Raw genomic sequence first — 23,857 nt, forward strand, 5'->3', positions numbered from 1 at the left:
TCTATAGCTGAGAAGATAACATAGTTTATTCAAAAGACACAGACTATGGCATTATATGCTCAGAGAGTGACAGAAGACAAGTGGATATTATAAGGGAATGACATTTGTTGAACACATACTATGTACCACGTAATTTATACTTGTAATTTAATAGTACATGTTCTTGGAGTCTAATATATGTAAAAATGCTTGTAATTACAATTAGAAATGTATATGCACACTGGAAAATAGAAATAATTGAATTAATACACATGTTCATTAACTAAATTCATCAAGTGTTTGTGTTTGCATATGTCTATATGTGTGTATAAATATATGAATCCATCTACCTGTCTGTACTATATATCCACACATCTGCTTATTATAAAGATCTTCTTGCCCAAGGTTCTAGGTCAATTATTAGAGATGCCCCAGTGTGCTAGGCCTGGGCTGGAACGAGAGAGTACTTTGCTTTAGTCAGTCATCTTTCCAATGCACAATTTAAAATCTGAATCTTTCCCCAAAGACCTAACTGTCCAGACTTTCATTGTGACTCATGACCAACCTGAAGAGAAAAAATTGGGGTTTCAACCTGTAATCTAAGTGCTGCAGTCTGAACTTTGGTGGTGCCCTGTTAGGGGCCATGAGGACTCCCTGGTCCCCAGGGACTGTGTCTCCCTCCCAGGTCTCCATCTACACTGTACAGAGGTCAACCGCAGGTATATACGTCCACCTTCCATCATCCTGTCTGTGATGTCTGTCTCTGTGTACTTTATGTAACAGTAGAACATTGTATTCTTTGAACTATTTCAACAGTTGCAAAAGTGGTTCATCCTGTCCCACTGCCCACTTAGACTTTAACAACAATGAACATTTCCCTCAGGAAGCAAATTGCAGTTAAGATGCTCAGAATACCATCTTCTTGATTGTATGCACTCTCATCTGATAAAAAACTTTGTATCATCCAGCAGTCCCTGTCTTCAAGGTTGCCTTGTCCACTGAATATTCCTTTCAGCCTGTAAAAGTCAAGTCTCTCCCACCTACAAAGAGGGTAGAAGCAAAACAGTCCTTTTCTGAACTTCCCTGGTGGTTCAGTGGATAAGACTCCATGCTTCCAATGCAGGGGGTACAGGTTCAATCCCTGGTCAGGGAACAAAGATCCCACATGCCGTGTGGTACAGTCAAAAAACCAAAACAATCTTTTTCTGCCCATAACCTGTAGTGACCACACTATTTTAGCTTTTTCTTTGCTGGTAAACAGTTTTAGTATTCTTTACACATTGTCTTCCTGTGTTGTCTCTAATTGGGCTTCCCCAGTGGCTCAGTGGTAAAGAATCTACCTGCAGTACAGGAGCCGCAGGAGACACGGGTTCGATCCCTGGGTCAGGAAGATCCCCTGGAGGAGGGCGTGGCAATGCACTCCAGTGTTCTTGCCTGGAGACTTGTAAGAACAGAGGTACGGGCATAGGGCTGCAAAGAGTCAGACATGACTGAGCGACTTACACAAACACACACTTATCTTTGCTGATCCTCCTTGCCTCCCCTTGCACTGCTCACCTGGTGTCTGTGGGTTCCTCTTCTTCTGCCCACTTTTGCTAATCTTTCTCAGGATTTAGCCCTTTCTCACACTGTTTCTCATCCACTCCTCCTGCTTTTGGGAACTGAAGACTCCCGAGTTCATACTTGAAGTTTATAACTAGATGCAGGGAACCATCACCTGTGTGTCTCATTGCACTCCTGAGGGGTCCTGACCCCAGATGAGGGCTTCATCTTCATTGGTCCTTCATAATAAAACTGAAGAAATGAAAAGCATCAAGTTACTCCCTAACGTTTTTACAAAGTTCACTCTAAAGCCATTTATGTCATAATTCCAGTTCTCTGGGCCTTCTCTCCTACAACATTCCTAATGATAAAATTGGTCATTAAGACTTCTTCTATCTCTCTTTGAACTACATCTTCAAACCAGCTGTCTCCCTGCCACTGGTCGAGTTCATTCAATCACCATTCCCTAACTGTACTAAGCTTTTATCTGCCTCTGATATAACTGAACACCAAACCATTTTCACATGGCCTTCTGAGTATTTTTTTAAAGCGAGAAGTAATAAATAATAATCTACCTGCCTGGATTAAAGTATTACGTGGACTTTATTAAATGCAGAACAAAACTCAAACTTTCCAGAGTGGCATCAGAAGAATTTCATGATTTGGTTCCTGCAACTGAATTGGACATTTTTTGATTCTCAGAGCATCTCATGTTATGTTAACCCATGTGTCTTGTTGCTCATGGAGTTTTCTCTGCCTGCAGAGAATGGTGATATTTCACCCTTTCCTTCTTTCTTTATTTCTCTCATTTAGAGAACACCATTAAATCATACCAGGCAGAGCTAATTACACAATTAGTCATAAGAGAAACAGTGTAAGCAGTGGTTAGAAGTACAGACTCCAGAACCAGCCTGCCCAGACGTGCATTCAAATTCTGACATTTTCCACATGTAGGCAAGTTGTCTGTGCTTTAGTTTCCCCCTCTGTGAAGTGGAGATGACAGTAAGAATAACTTTTCATAAGACATTTTAAAGGATTAAAGGCCCCCTGTGGCACAATGTGATCATTGTCAATACTGACACAATTGTTACACTGCATTTCATGTGACTATGATACAGTAAGGGCTTCCCAAGTAGCACTAGAGGTAAGCAGGCACTAGAACCTGCCTGCCAATGCAGGAGAAATAATGAGACACGGGTTAGAACCCTAGGTTGAAAAGATCTCCTGGAGGAGGGCATGGCAATACACTCCAATATTCTTGCCAGGAGGATCCCATGGACAGAAGAGCCTGGTGGGCTACAGTCCACAGGGTCGCAAAGAGTTGTACACAGTTGAAACGAGTTAACACATGATACAGTGACAGTCTTTTTATCACATAGCTATTGACATCATATTTATTTCTGTGATGGACTATTAAATCTGAAGGCAGGTCCCATGTCTTATTTTTCTTTACAGGCTGTTTAACTTAGTACTGTGAATGCCCAATCAGACATAGAAAATGTTACTGATGACATCTGCTTGATTCCAGCAAAGTGGCATTAGGTAACCCATTCCCTTTCCTGGTATCAAGCCACTCTGTTGCCATGTAACACCCTAATCTGATTATCTTTAAATGCAACCTCCAGTTTCATCCAAAGGGGCCAAATTGCACATGACTTGTTCATGTCCTGGGTTAACAGTGGAATTTTTGAAGCATTAGATTACCAACAAGGTAGAAATTTCATATCATGAAATGGAAGGAACAGCAAAATTGTAGCTAACTAACCTTATTCACTTGGTATTTCTTCATATACATGAGTTTTTTAAATGTTTTGGTCTTTTGGGTTTTAATTGCCTTATATGGCAACAGATAAATAATCATTTCTATGGATGTTAAGATGTCAAAATAACCACATATGGTTCCCCAATATTCTGTTTCTTGACTTATTGTCAGCATATACCTCTTAAAGATGTGGAAACTGATTTAGAAAATTCAGCATATGAAGGAATCAAATATGAATGTCCAGAGTAAAGTACTTATTCCATAATTATACCCATGTATTCAGTCCAGTCCCTGCGTGCGTGCTAAGTCACTTCAGTCATGTCCAACTCTTTGTGACCCCATGGACTGTTTGTAACCCACCAGGTTCCTCTCTCTGTGGGATTCTCTAGGCAAGAATGCAGAAGTGAGTTGCCATGCCCTCCTCTAGAAGATCTCCCTGACCCGTGGGGATCGAACCTGCATCTCTTATGTCTCCTGCTTTGGCAGGCAATTTCTTTACCACTAGTGCCACCGTGGAAGCCCTTTCGATCCAGTAGTCAAACCTAACTTAGAATGAGAGTAGTAAGCTAACAGAGGCCTAAATATTTATTGCTGTAGAGAAGAAACTGATCCCATTTGATGTAGAAAAAACATATCCAAAGATACAGTTGCAACCAACTCCAAGCCAGTTAATATTGTTAAAGACGGCTTAAGGATGACTCAGTTGAACAAACTTCTTTTCTTTTGTATCTATTGCACCGTTTATCTATCTATATCTATCCTATGTATCTGTTGCACTGTTTAAAATCATGTTGGTGAGGCAGATTTGAAAAAAAGTCCCCATCCTGTCCAATGGGTATGCACACAAATTCTAGATATAATGTCAGTAGTATTGTGAAAGAAGCAGAGTGCTTTGAATTTTATGTATGTCTTACCTTTCAGATGTGTAAATACTTCTGAAGGAAGACATAAGACATGGTAGTGGTAGTTCTCTGGGGAGGGCCAGCAGAGTACTGAGAAGCAGGGTGATAGGGAGACTTATTTTTCACTGTTTATATTTTTCTATTCTTTTCACAAAAAAAGTTAAAATAAATGTCCTAGGACTGCAGAGTAAAAGCCGTTACATTCTAGGAAGAGATCTGGAAGGCCTCTCGATGGAGCAGTGACATGAACTTGTCCTCTTGGCGATGTGTCACATCTAAAGAACATGTTTTATCTTTTTGAGTGCTAGTTGTTTCCAGATATATGTCCAGGAGTGGGATTGCTGGATCATATGGAAATGCTATGTGGTTGCCAAGGGGGAGGGAAATTGGGGGAGGGACAGACTGGGGGCTTGGGGTTGGCAGATGCAAAGTATTATATATAGAAGGGAAAAACAACAAGTTCTACTATATAGCACGGGGAGCTATATCCTGTGATAAGCCATAATGGAAAAGAGTCTTGAAAACAATGTGTGTGTGTGTGTGTGTGTGTGTGTGTATAACTGAGTCACTATGCTATACATTAGAAATCAATGCAACATTGTAAATCAAGTAGACTTCAATTTTTTTTAATAAAAGAACATATTTTGTAATCCTGGAGCATCCTATAACTGCACTCGGTCATGTGGGTTTCTGAGTATCAAATTCAGACATGTGTCTGGGGTATCTGGTAGTTCAGTTGTGTAAACTGTTAAGTGTTCTAAATTCCGTAACCTCAATATAAATACAGCAACATAAAACTGAAATAAGTACTCCCAAATTTAGCTTGATTTTTCTCTGATGAAGAACAAACATTTGTAAATGTAAATGTGAACCATGGTGTCTCTGAGCAGTTTGAGTGTAGGTGGCAGAACATGTCAGTTGTGTCATCTGCTTGAATCTAAAATGATCACTTTAAAAAAATCAGTTCAATGTCACTTGTATCTAAGGCTTTGAAGGTTACAGTGAAGAAGTTTCTGGGTTGCAATGGAAAAGGAAACCACTTGGTACATTTTTACTGTAGGTCAACTTAGGAGAATAAAAATGCTCCTTCTTCTTTCAGAGCTATGTGGCATAACTCTATAATGTGTTATCACTACTGGCCTATTGCTTTTTTAACAGTCCAATATGAAATCCCATCACTTTCAAATATGAGCATAAGAGGTGGGAAATAATTCCTTCCCCAGTCAAAATCTCATCTTTTCCTGTGCCCTTTTCACTAAGGTCTGCTGTGTAAATGCCTTTTGGATTGTTTGATTTGAATAAAATGTATTCTTGGGAGAGATGTGGGGGAAAAATGTTTTCTATGGCTTTGGTTTGCCAGCTGTTTTATATGGCATTTGATATTAAATGATACAGAAACCAGATCTTATTACACTAGGAAAGGAATGCGATGTGAAAGATACGTGGCATTACAATAAAGATGACCATAACTTATTAATCGTGTGCTATAGGGTTGCCCCGAGGATTCATGGTTCTGACTCCAACACAATTGCCCATGGACATGAATGTCAAGGCAGCACTGTTTATTTCAGTGTGCATATAGGATTGTGTGTGATTTTTTAGAGTTAGAAAAAAAATCCTACCGTGGGGTTATTGATACATCCATGTTATTTTTATTGTCAGTGAAATAAGATTTCACCATATTACTACTGACTGCCAAATTCCCTGGAGATGGCTCTTCTGCAGGTAAAATAATGTCCTGTTACTGACCTAGACTTCCATTCTCTGGACTTCTGGAGCCCACTTGCTCTAAAAGCCAGAAAACCAAATAACCCTTTGTGTTCCTTAAAAATATGAATTTTTTCAGAGGCCAGCTCAGAGTTCTACAGATAGATCATGCTTAATTAAACCTCACAGTCCCTTTGACATTTGGAATTTTTTCACGTGAAACCTCTCCAGAGTAACTAGTCAACATTCCCAAGGAAAGTTTCTCAACCTTGACATGAGAGTCATTTTGCATCATATCATTTTTTGGTGGGAACTGTCCTGTGTTTGGGCTTCCCTGGTAGCTCAGATGGTAAAGCGTCTGCCTAAAATTCAGGAGACCCAGGTTCAATCCCTGGGTTGGGAAGATCCCCTGGAGAAGGAAACATCCCAGACCTCTACGAACTCGATGCCAGTAGCAGCCCCCTGACCAGTTGGGACAACCCAAGATATCTCTAGGTCCTGGGAGGAAAATGCCTATTTATGTTTAGGACAGTGTAGAAAAGAAACACTCATCACACCTATGAATTTACTGTGTGCATTTTGTCAAATAAATATCTTAGTAAACACTTTCTAGAAAAAAACAGTTAGTTAAAAATTCATTCCTAGTTTTCTGTGATAGCATTTGCAAGGCATGATGCATCTATGCATCATGTGTGTGCTCAGCCATGTCTGACTCTTTGTGACCCCATGGACTGTCACCCTCCAGACTCCTCTCTCCATGGGATTTTTCCAGGGAAGAATATTGTAGTGGGTTGCCATTTTTTCCTCCAGGGGATATTCCCAACTTAGGGATCGAACCTACATCTCCTGTATCTCCTGCGTTGGCAGGCAGATAATTTATGACTGAGCCACATGGGAAGCCCATAATGCATATATTCAGTTAAGTTCAGTTCAGTCACTCAGTCGTGTCCAGCTCTTTGAGACCCCATGAATCGCAGCACTCCAGGCCTCCCTGTCCATCACCAACTCCCAGAGTCTACCCAAACCCATGTCCATCAAGTCGGTGATGCCATCCAGCCATCTCATCCTCTGTCATCCCCTTCTCCTCCTGCCCCCAATCCCTCCCAGCATCAGGGTCTTTTCCAGTGAGTCAACTCTTCACATGAGGTGGCCAAAGTATTGGAGTTTCAGCTTCAGCATCAGTCCTTCCAATGAACACCCAGGACTGATCTCCTTTAGGATGGACTGGTTGGATCTCCTTATAGTCCAAGGGTCTCTCAAGAGCCTTCTCCAACATCACAGTTCAAAAGCGTCAGTTTTTCGGCACTCAGCTTTCTTCACAGTCCAACTCTCACATCCATACATGACCACTGGAAAAACCATAGCCTTGACTAGATGGACCTTTGTTGGCAAAGTAATGTCTCTGCTTTTAAATATGCTGTCTAGGTTGGTCATAACTTTTCTTCCAAGGAGTAAGTGTCTTTTAATTTCATGGCTTCAGTCACCATCTGCAGTGATTTTGGAGCCCCCCAAAATAAAGTCTGACACTGTTTCCACTGTTTCCCCATCTATTTCCCATGAAGTGATGGGACTGGATGCCATGATCTTAGTTTTCTGAATGTTGAGCTTTAAGCCAACTTTTTCACTATCCTCCTTCACTTTCATCAAGAGGCTTTTTAGTTCCTCTTCACTTTCTGCCATGAGGATGGTGTCATCTGCATATCTGAGGTTATTGATATTTCTCCCAGCAATCTTGATTCCAGCTTGTGCTTCTTCCAGCCCAGCGTTTCTCATGATGTACTCTGCATACAAGTTAAATAAGCAGGGTGACAATATACAGCCTTGATGTACTCCCAGTCTGTTGTTCCATGTCCAGTTCTAACTGTTGCTTCCTGACCTGCATACAGGTTTCTAACCAGATATAAAAATATAGTCACATGTTTCAAATGACCTTAGCTTTCTTATTATAGCCAAAGATTAAAGTGCTGTCAATTTCACCTTTCCTGTTCCCCAAAATAGGACACCTCTGCTTGAGGTTTTTATTTGGATGTTCTTTCTTACTTCTCCTTTTAAAATGTGGTGGCTGTGTGAGAGTGTTTTTAAACCATGAAGAATACATGGCAGGGATTGAGAACAAGTGACGGGCCTGGGAAACTCGTTCTGCAGCTCTCTCTTTGGAGGCCGGCTCGGTGCATTTTCTTTAGACATGGCGACTCTAAGCCTCAGATGCAATAACAGCCTCTTGTCATGGTTTAAGCAAAGCTTTCCTATAAATTCATCTGGTTTATGTTTGGGCTTGGGGAGAGCTTATTTCAGAATACCGGAATTAGGGGATCAAGATAGTGTGCCGAGTCTGATCTTTCCAGTCCATTTTCTGTTCTAAATAACTCTCTGGTTTGAGTGGCAGAGAGCATTGGAACTTGCTGGGGAGTATGAAATATCATTCTTGTTGGATGGATAGGATTAGAGGAAATAGAACAAAAACGCATGAAAATTTCCCCTAAGGGTTGTCTTTGTTGGTATCCGTTTACTTGGCTGTTTTTCTGTTTCTGCTCTCTTTTTTCCCTGTAAAGTTCCCTGTAAATGCTGTCTGTCCATCCAGTCCTTATTGTTTTCATTGTTAATATGCTACTTGGTACATTTTGCAAAATAAACCAGCCACTCTAAAATGTGAAGCATGATTTATGCTGTTGGTATGCAAGGCTGAGACTAGGTTTCTAAAAGAAGTTAAACCTACAAGGAGAAAAGGGCTGTTAGTAGAGTGGTCATTATGAGCTCCACATAAATCTTTCTGTTCACTGCTTCATAAGTCAGATCTAAGATAAAACCTAAAGGGGTTTTTTGTGTGTGTGTGTTTTTTTTTCCCCCTAGATGTAAACCATGATTTTTTGTAGATAAGTTCTGTTTTCTCTGATTATCAGTTCCTCTACATGCCTAGAAAATGGGCATTAGTTTAAGCTTTCATTGAGATGTACAGATAGGTGATTTGTGATGTAAGCCAGCTTTCTCAGTTCTCACTTCCCAGCTTCCTATCTGAACAGATGGCGTCTTCCGTGTCTCCACACATTTGACATTGGCCATCCTCTACTGTGATCACTGCTTATCTCCCTTAGCTGTTTTGCACTCATTTATTCATTCAGTCAGCCTTCAGGTATTAAGCATAGCTATACCTTGGAGATACTGTGAGTTCAGGTCCAGACCACTGCAACAAAGCAAATATCTCAATAAAATGAGTCACACAATTTTAAAAGTGCATATAAAAGTTATGTTTAGACTAGGCTGTAGACTGTTAGTTTACAAAACATTATGTCTACAAAAACAATGTATATACCTCAATTAAAAATATCTTATTGCTCAAAACACTAATCATTGTCTCACAATGCACAGTTACCACAAACCTTCACTTTGTAAAAATCAGAGTATCTTTGAAGTACACCAAAGCAAAGCACAATAAAATGAGGTACGCCTGTATTTATTATGCCCCAAGGCTCTGTCCTAGGCAACAAAGTGCAGGTGTCCTCAACTGTCTTGAAGCCAACATTCTAGAGGGAGAAACAACCAATAAATGCATTCCATTAGTCAGCTCAACTGCTGTTAAAAAAAAAAAAGCCATTGATCATGTGGGTTTAAACAACTGAAATATATTTCCTCTCAGTTCTGGAGGCTAGAAGTTCATGATCAAGATCTAGGTGATTAAGTCTGGGGTGAGGACTGTTTTCCTGGCTTTACAAGGCTGTTTTCTCACTATGTCCTCACATGGCCTTTCCCCTGTGTGTGCATATGGAGAGAAAGGGAAGTCTCTGGAGTGTCTCTTCTTATAAGGACATTAACCCTGTAAGATTAGGGCCCCACCCTCATGAGCTCACTTAATGTTACTTTCTTCTTTAGAGGCCCCATCTCCACATACAGCCACTCTGGGAGTTAGGACTTCAACATATGGATTTTTAAGGGACACACACAGTCAGCCTATAGCATATATATAAAGACATTTTTTAAAGGCTAGTTCAAACAGTGATAATGCCAATGGGGAAAAAAAAATAAAATCAAGGAAAGGAATAGAGAACAATTGGGTCAGAGATGGTGGTGTCTACTTTAGCTATAGACCTCTCAGAAGAAGGGAGAGTTGAGTGAAACCAATAATGAAAAAGAGGTTGTTATGGGGAGATTTGGGGAAATAAGCATTCCAGGTAGAGAGGATGGTAAGGTCAGAGACCCAAGATGAGACTGAGAATAATAGGCTCCTGTGACGGAAGGTCGTTGTATTGGTTGGATCCTAGTTGGCTCAAGGAAGGGAGATAGATGGACAGTAGCCTTACTGTGCCAGCAGTAGTCGATACCAGGAATTCAGATTTTGTTCTCACTGCAGTGGAAAGCCATTGGCTGGCTTTAGGCTGGTTAACGTGCAAAGGAGATTCAAGTTAAGTGGTTAAAGAGAGAAACTCAAATGAATGTCTTACCCATTTTTGGTACACACAGTAAATCCTTCAATACAGTTCTTTTTAAGTGGAAGAATAGATGTTTTCTTCCATAGTAATTGTCTTTTTGAAAGTTGGATTTGTTAAAAGTAATTTATATATACACTCTTAATAGGGTACAATTCTACGCGGTCTGAAAAGTACACAGTAGTGGAGCGGCCAAGAAGTGAAGAAACAGGACAGTTACATCACTTCCCAGAGCTCCCCCTGTGTGTCCGTGGTCAGCCTCCTCCCTTAACCCCAGCCTTCAGCATCCTTTATTTCTTTCTGGTCTGTATAGTTTTTCATGTTCCATACTGTTATACAATAGATATAAAATATAAAGTCTTTTGAGTCTAAGATCTCTCATTTAGCATAATTCATTTAAGATTCACTGTGTTAAATATACCAGTGTTTCTTTCCTCTTCATTGTTAAGTAGCCTCCCAGTGTATAGATGGACCATACACTGTTTAGCAGTTCAGTTGAAGAATATTTGGCTTGTTTCCAGTTTTTGGCACGTATCAAAGCTGCTGTAAATAATTGCATCAAGGTTTTAGTGTGAACTCAAGTTTTCGTTTATCTTTAGTTGCTATGTATCAGTGGGATTTTTCAGTTATACACTATGTATTTTAGCTTTATATGAAACTGCCAAGCTGTTTTCTAAAAGGGCAGTACCATTCTATATTTGTACCAACAATGAAAGAGAATTCCACCTTCTCTAAATCCTTGACAGCTCTGATTGCCTTTTTTTTTTTAATTGATCATTCTAATAGGTACATTACATAGTCAATATTCATTTTTCCTAAACTACACAACTGCAGATTTAGAGATGTGGTAGATGTAGGTGTGGATAGTAAGGACAATGCAATGGGTAATGGTGTAACTTTTTCAACTACATTTTTTTAACCAAAAGACCCCAACCTTATAATCCTTGTTGAAACCTAGATCAATTTAAGACTCTAGTTCTATAATGCTTGCTTGGATACTTGTATAGAATCTAAGCTTAAAGAATTTACTCTTGGATCCCTGGGAACTTTGAAATCTAGCCCCCCTGTACTCAGTGAGGTTGTCGGGGAATGCTTCTTTAGAAAGGTGACTCATGAGATTCTCTATTCAAAATATCGGTGACCTCGGAGAGATGAAGAAGCTTCTGTCTCCAAAATTCCAACCTTAGTCATAAACTATTTTAAAAAAGAAAAACTAAAAGTAGTAATTGAATTGATTTTGAGATGCCAAGGGAACATTTCATGAAAAGATGGGCTCAGTAAAGGACAGAAATGGTATAGACCTAACAGAAGCCAGAAGATATTAAGAAGAGGTGTCAAGAATACACAGAAGAACTAAACAAAAAAGATCTTCACGACCCAGATAATCACAATGATGTGATCACTCACCTAGATCCAGACATCCTGGAATGTAAAGTAAAGTGGGCCTTAGGAAGCATCACTACGAACAAAGCTAGTGGAGGTGATGGAATTCCAGTTGAGCTATTTCAAATCCTGAAAGATGATGCTGTGAAAGTGCTGTACTCATTATGCCAGCAAATTTGGAAAATTCAGCAGTGGCCACAGGACTGGAAAAGGTCAGTTTTCATTCCAGTCCTGAAGAAAAGCAATGCCAAAGAATGCTCAAACCACCACACAATTGCACTCATCTCACACACTAGTAAAGTAATGCTCAAAATTCTCCAAGCCCCGCTTCAGCAATACGTGAACTGTGAACTTCCAGATGTCCAAGCTGGATTTAGAAAAGGCAGAGGAACCAGAGATCAAATTGCCAACATCTGCTGGATCATCGAAAAAGCAAGAGAGTTCCAGAAAAACATCTATTTCTGCTTTATTGACTTTTCACTGTGTGGATCACAACAAACTGTAAGAGATGGAAATACCAGACCACCTGACCTGCCTCTTGAGAAATCTGTATGCAGGTCAGGAAGCAACATTTAGAACTGGACATGGAACAACAGACTGGTTCCAAATAGGAAAAGGAGTCCGTCAAGGCTGTATATTGTCACCCTGCTTATTTAACTTGTATGCAGAGTACATCATGAGAAACGCTGGGCTGGAAGAAGCACAAGCTGGAATCAAGATTGCTGGGAGAAATATCAACAACCTCAGATATGCAGATGACATCACCCTTATGGCAGAAAGTGAAGAAGAACTAAAGAACCTCTTGATGAAAGTGAAAGAGGAGAGTGAAAAAGTTGGCTTAAAGCTCAACATTCAGAAAACTAAGATCATGGCATCCAGTCCCATCACTTCATGGGAAATAGATGGGGAAACAGTGGAAACAGTGGCTGACTTTATTTTGGGGGGCTCTAAAATCACTGCAGATGGTGAGTGAAGCCATGAAATTAAAAGATGCTTACTCCTTGGAAGGAAAGTGATGACCAACCTAGACAGCATATTTAAAAGCAGAGACATTACTTTGCCAACAAAGGTCTGTCTAGTCAAAGCTATGGTTTTTTCCAGTAGTCATGTATGGATGTGAGAGTTGAACTGTAAAGAAAGCTGAGCGCCGAAGAATTGATGCTTTTGAATTGTGGTGTTGGAGAAGATTCTTGAGTCCCTTGGACTGCAAGGAGATCCAACCAGTCCATCCTAAAGATCAGTCCTGGGTTTTCATTGGAAGGACTGATGTTGAAGCTGAAACTCCAATACTTTGGCCATCTTATGGGAAGAACTGACTCCTTTGAAAAGACCCTGATGCTAGGAAAGATTGAGGGCAGGAGGAGAAGGGGACGATAGAGGATGAGATGGTTAGATGGCATCACCGACTCACTGGACATGGGTTTGGGTAAGCTCCAGGAGTTGGTGATGGACAGGGAGGCCTGGCATGCTGCAGTCCACGGGGTCACAAAGAGTCAGACACAGATGAGTGACAGAACTGAACTGAACTGAAGAGTATGGCAAAATGAAACAATGATTCGATGATCCCTAATAGGCATTTTTCTAATCTATCTTCATAATGGGGAAATAGTCCATCACTGGCAACCTGGTTTTGTGTGCATGTTCAGTGGTTAATCACTCTAGACTTTCCCTTACCAGTGAGATATGAAGAAGGAAACATGATTTAAAATTCTTCTGAAGAATCTGAGCATTAGGTAACTTGTGGGCTCCAAGGTATAGTCTGAGTTGAGATGGAGTGTCAGTGTTTTCAAAACCCTTTGAAAGTAGTGAATATATTAGTCACTCAGTGGTGTCCAACTGTTTGTGACCTCATGGATGCAGCCCACCAGGCTCCTTTCTCCGTGAAGCTCTCAAGGCAAGAATACTGCAGTGGGTAACCATTCCCTTCTCCAGGGGATCTTCCTGACCCAAGGATCGAACTCAGGTCTCCTGCATTGCAGGCAGTCTGAGCCACCACGGAAGTCCTAGATCTCTGTTCAATCTATCCTTTAATAGATATCCAGAAGAATCATCCCTCCTCTGATCTGTGGAGCTCTGCTCTGGCCCAGGGGCTTCCCAGGTGGCACAATGGTAAAGAACCTGCCTGCCAATGCAGGAGACATGGGTTCAGTCCCTGGATGGGGACGATCCCCCAGAGGAAGAAATGGCAACCCACTCCAGTATTCTTGCCTGGGAAATTACATCAACAGAGGAGGCTGTCCATGGACTGGGCTACAGTCCATAGCTTTGTAAAGAGCTGGACACGACTGAGCAACAGAGCACTCAATCACACATGGTCTTGCCCAGTGTTTTTCTATACCTGGTCACTGCAGGACCCTGGAGGACTATAAACTCAGTGCTTTTTAGAGTCTACAGGAGAATATCACATAGGTCCAGAGCCTCCATCAGTACCTTGACTAAATTCAGAAAAGATTCCTATCCTCACCTTGACCCAAATTGTCCACAAATTGTACTTTTCTTTTCATGGAGAAAGTACTTATGTTAGTTTTTGCCTAAAGGCATGGACTCATGCCTAGCATAAATTATCCGGAACTCTCTAGAAGCTGATCCTCTTTCTTGAATGAAGAAATAAATGCAATTATGTCTGTATAACACCAGCCACTTTCGTAAAGCTTGGTGCTACTAATTCACCTTTCTTTCAAGGAGCTTTATCATAGTGTTGCCTTAAAAGCAAACAAACAAAAGCAAGACCCACAGCTTTTCTCCCCTGTTGATTAAACATACTATTACACTCACCTGGCCTAAGAGATTTCTGCATGGCCAATTCTATAAGAGGACTCCAAGTTGTCATTTTGTTTAGAACAGTTTATTTCTTAGTGGAATCAAAGACCATCAGTCTCTTGTCCACTCCTGTTAACAGTGACTGGGTGACATGAGGGTGGAAGTCAATCTTCTTCAGACACGCGTGGTAGCTTTTGGTTAGCAGCCAGGAGTGCGTTAGCGTCACAAATCTATGAATCTTCTTTTTTTTTCTGTTCGCAGATTTTATTCTTCACCGTACAGTATTGCAACCAACCGCATGATTCCACAGACATCCATCACGCCATTCATTGCTGCTTCCCCTGTCTCCACATATCAGGTATGTCCGATTTACCTGCAGGTCCCGAGAGGCCTTTCTTGCCAGGAGTAGACTATCTCAAGTCAAAAGGGACACCGTAGAGTTTTTTAAGTTGTCTTCCCTTTAGTCACATCTTAATGTCATAATATTCAAACTATCCATTGAGCCTACACTGTCAAGAGCTTGTTTGCATCTGTTTCACTGAATTATAAAAATCCACTGTGCTTCCATTCTGCCTGCTGAGTTTTCATGATTTTGCTACTTTTCAGCCAGCATTAGTACAGCTTTCTGACCACTGAGAGGTGACTTTGTGTGTTGTCTGTTGTTTTGGTTGTCACAGTTCCCTAGTGTATCTTTTCTGAGAACACATTTCTGGCAGCTCCTTGCACTCCCTTTAGGATACTGGATCATTGTCATCTCATTTTGTCACAGTTGTTCTGTGTATCCATGGAAAGCTACATGGATGGCTGCTAAATCACTGGCTCCAAGAAATAGGGAAAATTATCAAAGGGGTAAAAGTAGTTCCTACTTCCTCCTCTTACTTCATCCTCACTTCCAAAGAGGCCAGAAGAGACCTCAGGGGTTCCACATGTTGAAACACAAGAAAATCTGAGACTCAGTGTGTGTCCTAAACCAGATGTTGTCGCCAGTTAACGTTAAGTGCACAGGTGGAAAGAAATAGCCATCCTTCCCCTCAAGCAGGGCTCTTTATCTTATTCCTTTGAGTTATCACAAATATTTCTCCCTCCTTCTCTTTACCTCATGTAGTTCTTTAGACAGTTCTTCTAATTCTAAGGAGAAACCAAATTGCCTATGAATGCGGTCTGGAGTGTCGAGTGGCGTTGATTACAGCCTTGGAGATAGAGAGCGAGAGTGTGTGCATGAGTGTGTTTTCTTTTATCACGCATATGGTGGGGTGGGCGTGGGGGTTTGGGGTGGGGGTTGTGATGTTGCTGATTGCTATGAATTCAGTGAAGTTTCACGTTCTTCATTCACTACCTATGTATGTCATGTCAGGAGGTCCCCACTGTCAGAGCATCACGCTTGAGACTATGCACATTTTTCCTTAACAGATCCCCCTCACTCCGAAGCAGATCATTTTCATTCTGTGTCTGCACTTAGGTTCTTGATACATGGCGGTGGGTGAGTGGAATAGACTTTTGTGTGAATTGCATTGGAGGGTCTCTGGATGGCTGATTTCTTAAATGCCTTTCCTTGCGACCCATGAGGCTAAGTGCAGATGCTGTTCAGTTTTTTTCTTCCTACAGGCCTGCCTGGTTGTAATGTGTGCTTTTTGGTTTTTTACCCATTTTTTTCAAATCTTGGCCTCTGTTTCAGCCAAGACCACCCACTGAGCTCCATTGTAGAGCACTTTGGTGTCATGAATAAAATCTCCACAGAGCTGTCATTTCACTTGGGAGGGCCCATAAATGGAATTTAACACCAGCTCTCTTTTCTCAAAAAGGAATTAGAGCAATTTCCTACGTTGTTGATTCTTGCTTTTCACCACTTTTTTTTTTTTAAATCTAAAGTTCATCGGCAGTCTCATGTGAGTCTACTGAAAACAAAATCTTCAGGGCTATCTATGTCACAATCAGCTCTTAGAAGCTGACTTTCTCATTTGGCTGATGGGGAACATTCAGAACATTTTCCTGGCTCCTACACTCATTTTTAGTAACCATACCAATTACTACAAGAGAGAAAAATCACAGACTTACTTAACTTGGGTTTAACCCAAAGCATTCCCCCAAATTTCTGGTTAATCCCTCTAATTCATTCCCCAACTTTTACCACTTGGATTTGTTTCCAAGATGGGATCACTTGAGAATTTGAGGTTAGAACCAATGACAGAAAAAGAGGAAGTTTTAGCAGTCATGCTAAGTAATGCTTCCTTCTTTTTTCACCTGGGTCTTCCAGGATGTTGACCTCCAAACAGCAGATCCCTGAAGCCTCCTAAGACTTTTGTCTCCAATACCAGCCTCCAAATGTGCCCATGGTGTAGCCTGGCCCATGTGGCCATTACCGCCAGCTGCAGTGAAGTAGGAATTTGCTTTCATTCTACCATGTTTCAGGGACCAAATGAATCAGGTCCAAGAGTTTCCTTTCTATCCTTAGTTTTGAGCACTGATTTGCTGTAAGTCAGATGGACTCCACTTTCTTATGACCTAGTGTGACTCCACTGAACGCAAGAACCGAGTTCTCTCTGTGATTGCTTTGTGCTAATAAATGCTGTTTGATGCATAGGTCCAGAGTACTTCATGGATGCCTCATCCGCCATACGTTATGCAACCAACAGTAAGTGTTCTCAGTCACCTGAGGCTCGATGTTTCTATTATCTGAGTGCAAGCTTGTGTAACGTGGAGAAGCTCTGGGGTAAAGCTTTTGTTCAATTCCATGCCTCTTTCTGGCAGCCCTATTTTCCAGATAGAAAGCTGTTCCTGAAATTCTACAAAAGCGTGTACAATAGACAGAGATAGTGACAGTGATAGAAAGAGAGCTGAGAGAGGAAGAGAGAGGGAAGGAGGGAGAGAATCAACTTGATTGGAGGAAATAGCAGTCAACCTCTCACGTTGCTGTCTACCGTTTGTGATGAAGAGGGAGAGTCAGCGTGCAGTGCCGTGTGCTCTGGACAGTTAAACCCACTGTGGGAAGAAGCCTTTCTGTCGTCCTTCTCCTTCTGTTACGCTTTCTTTTCTTTGGGTGCTTTGGGAATGGTTTTGCGAATCATGGCTCAGTGTTGACTCAAAGCAACATATTTGAAATAGGAAGGTATTCATCTACGAATAGGTCTGGCTAGATAGTAGATAGTAAGGTCAGTAGATGACTTTTATGTTAACTAACCAGGCTCATTCTCTTCTTTAGTGGAACATGTCTTCCCCAAATATTCAAACTATGTTCTACTCGCTAGCTTTTTCCATTTTGTGGTACAATATGACATTAGTCCCAAAGGAAAAATATTATATGTTCCATTAGAATACAGGCTGAAGGCTAGTGATTCCGTGTATCTTTGTCAAGTTCTTGCATGTTTTCTATCTCTTGAAAAGAACAGGACAGGAAGATTTCTAGAACGATACACTCATGAGAGTTTGGAGATGGGGAAAGGTCCCCAGTGGGAAGTTGTGTGACAGGGTCTCTGGTGTACTCTGCTGGGTCTGTTCAAATCGTTAACTTTGTTTCCTCTTCTGTCACTGTACTTAACATGGCTTAGGGGAGGATCAAAGCCAAGAAAATATATGAAAACAATGTTTAAAGTATGGCATGTTATACCTTATTATGGTCATCAATCCTTATTAGTGAATTTATCAGTTGTACAAAGAAGAAGCAATGCTACATTTTAACTCTTTTCAAAGATAAATATAAATAAAGTCCTGCATATCAAAAACAGGGAGTTACATACACAGACATCCATTTCCTGGACTCAAAGGATCACAGCACCTGGCTTTCATAATTGAGGTTTGTCCAGTTTTTTATAAAAAGGAGCATTCCACATTGCTCCTAGTGTTTTGATAGTTTGCTTTGTATTTTAAAAATAAAGTATATGTAGCTTATGACAGCAGATCTTTAGACCCTGTTTTGCAAATCTCCCTGTTTACTCTTATTTGCCTACTTTGGAGGCTTCGTGAGTTCATCTGGTCTGTGTTGTGGAAATCAGACCGACAGGCGAGGAATCCAGGCTGTTCTTTTCTGTCCAGGTCATCAGGTAGAATCCAATAGATGCCGCCAGACCAGCATACAGCACAGACTGGGCCAACACAGGAAGAGGGAAGAAGCCTTGCCAAGTTCTGAAGAGACTTTCTAGAAGGAAGCAACTACCTTCTAAGGAAATAATGTGCATGTATTTAGAGAGTGCGGAGGCTGGCTTGGTCATCATGCTGAGGTCAAGCATCATCTCATTGAGACCTAAAGGAATGCACATCTGGCAACATCTGAATTTTTTTTCAGATACCAGAAGTGTGTGACTCCACAATACTTGGGAAGCTGTGAGGAGAAGGGAAGATTTTGTGTTTCATTTCAACTGCCATTCAGGACCCTAGCAAAGTGTTTCATGAGCACCTCCTCCTCCCTATCCCAGCTTCCAGCTTCAACCATTTTGGGATGTATTATTTCTAGTATCTTTCCCCCTAGCAATAGTTGTGTGTGTGTGTGTGTGTGTGTTCATTTGTCCCTATGAGATCTTCTTGCCATGGCTATTGCTCCCTAATGTCCCTTCCCCTGACTAGTCTCTGCATGATGTTTGAGCTTAGGTCCCCCTGTTTGAGACAGCAGTCCCCAACCTTTTGGCACCAGGGGCTGGTTTTGTGGAAGATAATCCTTCCACGAACCAGTGGGGCAGGGGGTGGTTTCAGGATGATTCAAGTACATTCCATTTATTGTGCACTTTATTTCTGTTACTGTTACATCAATTCCGTTTCAGATCATCAGGCATTAGATCCTGGAGGTTAGGGACCCTGGTTTAAGACGTAACACTTGTGCCTGGGACAGATTTCCTGGGAACAGGAGTGGCTGGGCCACTTTGTTGTTTTTAACTTGGGAACATTGGCTAAGCAGCACTTTGGAAACACATTACTTGCACTACCAGTTGTTTCCTCATAAGCTTTGTTGGTTGTTTTATTATATGAAGAACCTTGATGCAACTGATCTTGCTTTTATCACCAGAATGGGGTTGTTTAATTGCTCTGTAATGTTAATTGCTCTGTAATACTAAAACATAAAAATATGTAGGTGAGGATCTGGGGCAAAGAAATAAAACCACCTGGATGTGAAGAGAAGGAGTGAATGAGTTGGTGATTAATAGTGTGGATTCTTGGTTAGGCTCTTTGGGAGAGGAAGTCCTTTCTGACATAGGACTTTGGGCGGTTAATTTTCTCGTCTGTAATATGGACAAAATCACAACTAAATTATTATGCTTTCAGTTGATTAAATGAAGTAATGCTTTAAAGCTCTTAAAATAGCACCCGACAAATGTCAAACACTCAATAAATTACTGTTATCATTACTCAGTTATATGAGTAGATGACCGCAAATCCTGCGTTAGCTTAGGCCAATTGTGTAAAATGAGTGTTGGTACAGGAAGAACTCGAGAAAAAGCAATAATCAGCCATGTCTACCACATTTATCCTGCTCATTTTGCACACTTTACTAATAATGAGTTTGGTGAAGGTAGCTTCTGTGGCTATAAATAAGATGAATCGCTTAGATTGGTGCTTCTCTGATTTACTTGCTGAATCTTTCAACACCTATAATAAAAATAAATACAAGTAATGAAAATAAAAATTAAAGGCCTACTGGGTTACCTCTTGTGTGGCAGTCACTGGAACCTAGTTTACAAATAAATTCAAGGTGTGAATAGCTACACATCTCCCGTAGGTTGCCCGTAATAATTTGTTTACAACTTTTCTCCTTTCTCATGGTTTTTCCTCCACAGTTTTGAGAAACTCTCACAGATAAGGTCTCTGTACATAGGGTAGAGACATGCTCCCCACCTCGTGATGAAGCTCACGGACTCCTACACTGTAGCAAGCGTCCTGCAGGTTCTGCGTAGGCTTGACTCGACGGCCCCACGGTCTCAGCCAGGCTTGTATCTGAAGCCAGCGCTTCGGTCAAGTCTTAGCACAGAGCATGGTGCCTCTGGTCTTTTCCTACCTGGGACGGGTAATGATCTGTAAGGGAGACGTGAATTGATGGACAGAAGGAATGAGAGACCGACAGAAATCCTGAGTGTAAAGCTACAGCTGGCTTAGGCTTTCTTCTTCAGAGACTGAAATTTCTGAGTCATATGCAGTGTACCTTTTCGTAACTTTAGAAGAAAGACTCTGAGAAGCTTTTCACTTTTAAGGAAAAGGAGCTAAAAGTTTCCTTGCCTGGATCCTATCTCTCATACTGATGTTTCTGCAAGGAAACCATTCTCTGTCTGTGTGTTGGACTCTGGAACTTGATCGGGCCAAATCCTGCTGATGGCAGTGAGAGCATTTTTACTTGCACTTTATTTCTCGTTCACTGAAAGATAACACTGCGAGACTGAATCAGGAACACACTCTTTGCTGACATTGCCAATGCCGTCAGGTACGTGTTGCTGATTGCCAGTGCAGGGTTTCTTTCCTAAACTCTGAAATTTCGCTCTGACACTGGCAGGATTTTAATAGGTGATGGATTGAACTAGATATCTACTTTGCTTGGCAGCTTGTCACACTGGAATCTTCTGTGAATGCACAATTGAAATCCCCATGTTGGGATACATGGGGTATTTTGTTAAATCTGTGCTGACAGAGAGAAAAGATGATAGCTCCCAAGAAGCAGCAGAGTTCAGTTCTCTTAAATTTTATTTAGGCCTGTGTGAATCATAAATCTTCTGTCCTCCATGTGCTTAGCATTATTTATCCTCAAGGATAAAGGTCCGTTTTCATTTTTACCTAATTACAAACAGGATATCTAATTACTGGGTTTCCCTGATTGCTCAGACAGTCACGAATCCACCTTGCAGTACAGGAGACCCAGGTTCAATCCCTGGATTCAGAAGATCTCCTGGAGAAGCAAGGGATACCCACTCCAGTATTCTTGCCTGGAGAACCCATGGACAGGGAAGCTGGAGGGCTACCGTCCATGGGGTCACAGAGAGTTGGACGTGACTGAGTGACTGCGCTAATACTATACTCTGTAACTACAGGATTCTAAGAAGTGCAAGATGCTTTTAGGGAACCACTGTGGGATTTGTCGCTATACCTGGCTAAATTATAACACTTCTGATGAATAAACCTTACATTTACAGCTAACGTGTCAATATAAACTTTCCCTGTAGAACAACAACAATAAAAAGTTCAAGAAAGCTCCAAGAATATTTCATTGGTATCTGGTGATTAGGTAAGGCTTAATTTTAAGGGCTGTATCCTCCAAACTTGCAGACACATTTCCCCTAAAAGCACATCATCAAGTTTGGAAAGGACATTGAAATCATTAGAATTCTGTTCAGAAAGCAGTGTTTTCAGATACTATCTTTTTATTCCAACTGCTGAGCTGAGCAAAAATTCTAACCTTCTGAGTTTCATTGTCAAAGTACCAAACAAAGACAAAATGTGTTTGCTATGGAGGGACTGTACCTGGTGGATCTACTGGCCAAATTTTTTAAAATAACTAGCAAACACAAAGCAGGAACTTTAGCCCATGTACACCATTTCTACCAGAAGAGGATTAAAAAATATTTGAAAATAAATTTAAAAGGAACATCTTCATATGGGTGTCAGCTCCCTGTAAGTAGATTTCTGGGGTAAAGTAAGTACAGACTCTTGAACGCAAAGTCTCTTTGATACCCTGAGTACTGTAGCAAGCAGTGCTGGTCTTGCCATTGTTAAATGTAACTTCAAAATTCTAGGGCAACTTAAAAAAAAATCTAAAATGAACTTAGGGGCAATGAACATTCAAACAATGAAATTCACAGCTCATGATTCAAAAGTGCCTGCACAGCCACCATGGAGAACAGTATGGAGGTCCCTTAAAAAACTAAAAGTAGAGTCTCCGTGAAGTAGTGTTAGTCACTCGGTCGTGTCCGACTCTGTGCACACCACGGACTGTGGTCTGCCAGGCTCCTCTGTCCGTGGGATTCTCCAGGCAAGAATGCTGGAGTGGATTGCCATTCCCTAATCCAGGAGATCTTCCCAACCCAGGGATAGAACCCGGGTCTGCTGCATTGAAGGCAGATTCTTTACCTTCTGAGCTACAGGGAAGATCCAAGTAAAAGTCACTCAGTCATGTCTGACTCTTTGTGACCCCATGGACTATACAGTCCATGGAATTCTCCAGGCCAGAACACTGGAATGGGTTCCCTTTTCCAGGGGATCATCCCAACCCAGGGATCGAACCCAGGTCTCCCACACTGCAGATGGATTTTTCACCTGCTGAGCCACAAGGCAAGCCCAAGAATACTGGAGTGGGTAGCCTTCTCCCTTCTTCAGCGGATCTTCCCTACCCAGGAATCAAACAGGGGTTTCCTGCATTGCAGGAGGATTCTTTACCAATTGAGCTACCAGGGAAGCCCCCCAAAAAGTGAAAGTCCCTCAGTTGTGTCTGACTCTTTGTGACCCCATGCACTGTTCAGGCCAGAATACTGGAGTGGGTAGCATTTCCCTTCTCCAGGGGATCTTCCCGACCCAGGGATCGAACCCAGGTCTCCTGCATTGCAGGCAGATTCTTTACCAGCTGAGCTATCAGGGAAGCCCCAAAGTCTCCATACGGCCCAGCAATCTCACTCCTGGGCATATATCTGGAGAAAACCATAATTTGAAAGGATGCATGCACCCCAATATTCATTGCAGTGCTATTTACAATTACAGGACATGGAAGCAACCTAAATGTGCACCAACAGAGGGATGGATAAAGATGTGGTACATACATGTAATGGAATATCACTCAGCCATTGTATATATGTGTATGTGGGACATATATACAATGGAATGTATATATGTGGGACACATATACAATGGAATATTTTCAATATTGAAAAAAGAAATAATGCCATTTGCAGCAACGGGTAGATCTAGAGACTCACAGTGAGTGAAGTAAGTTAGAAAGGGAAAAATAAACACCATATAATATCGCTTATATGTGGAATCTAGGACAACGGTACAGATGAACTTATTGGCAAAGCACAAATAGAGTCACAGGTGTAGAGAACAAGCTTATAGCTACCACAGGGCGGGGGGAGGGGATGAACTAGAAGATTGGGATTGACGTATATACACTACTGATACTATGTATAAAATAGGCAACTAATGAGAACCTACTGTATAGTCCCTGATAGCTCGGTTGATAAAAAATGCACCTGCAATGCAGGAGACCCCAGTTCGATTCCTGGGTTGGGAAGATCCCCTGGAGAAGGGATAGGCTACCCACTCCAGTATTCTTGGGCTTCCCTATGGCTCAGCTGGTAAAGAATCTGCCTGCAATGCGGGAGACCTGGGTTCGATCCCTGGATTGGGAAGATCCCATGGAGAAGGAAACAGCTGCCCACTCCAGTATTCTGTCCTGGAGAATTCCGTGGACTGTATAGTCCATGGGGTCACAAAGAGTCGGA

At 41.5% G+C, this 23,857-nt stretch overlaps 1 protein-coding gene and 1 non-coding gene across 16 annotated transcripts in view; both read left to right on the forward strand.

The window, feature by feature from the left end:
* Positions 1 to 23,857, forward strand: part of RBMS3 (RNA binding motif single stranded interacting protein 3) — a 1,032,337-nt gene that overhangs the window by 896,126 nt on the left and 112,354 nt on the right. For 12 of the 15 annotated variants that reach the window (XM_043885913.1, XM_043885914.1, XM_043885915.1 and 9 more), the window contains 2 exons: positions 14,718 to 14,814; positions 17,038 to 17,088. In XM_043885913.1, coding sequence (XP_043741848.1) covers positions 14,718 to 14,814; positions 17,038 to 17,088 — 148 coding nt within the window. The remainder of the gene's footprint in view (positions 1 to 14,717; positions 14,815 to 17,037; positions 17,089 to 23,857) is intronic. The other 3 variants (XM_043885925.1, XM_043885926.1, XM_043885927.1) reach the window with 1 other exon arrangement.
* On the forward strand, positions 6,224 to 6,295 carry TRNAF-AAA. Its single transcript has one exon. It is a non-coding gene; the product is annotated as a tRNA-Phe (tRNA).

This window comes from Cervus elaphus, chromosome 24 (genome assembly GCF_910594005.1).
Source record: "Cervus elaphus chromosome 24, mCerEla1.1, whole genome shotgun sequence".
In the NCBI taxonomy this organism is placed as follows: domain Eukaryota; kingdom Metazoa; phylum Chordata; class Mammalia; order Artiodactyla; family Cervidae; genus Cervus; species Cervus elaphus.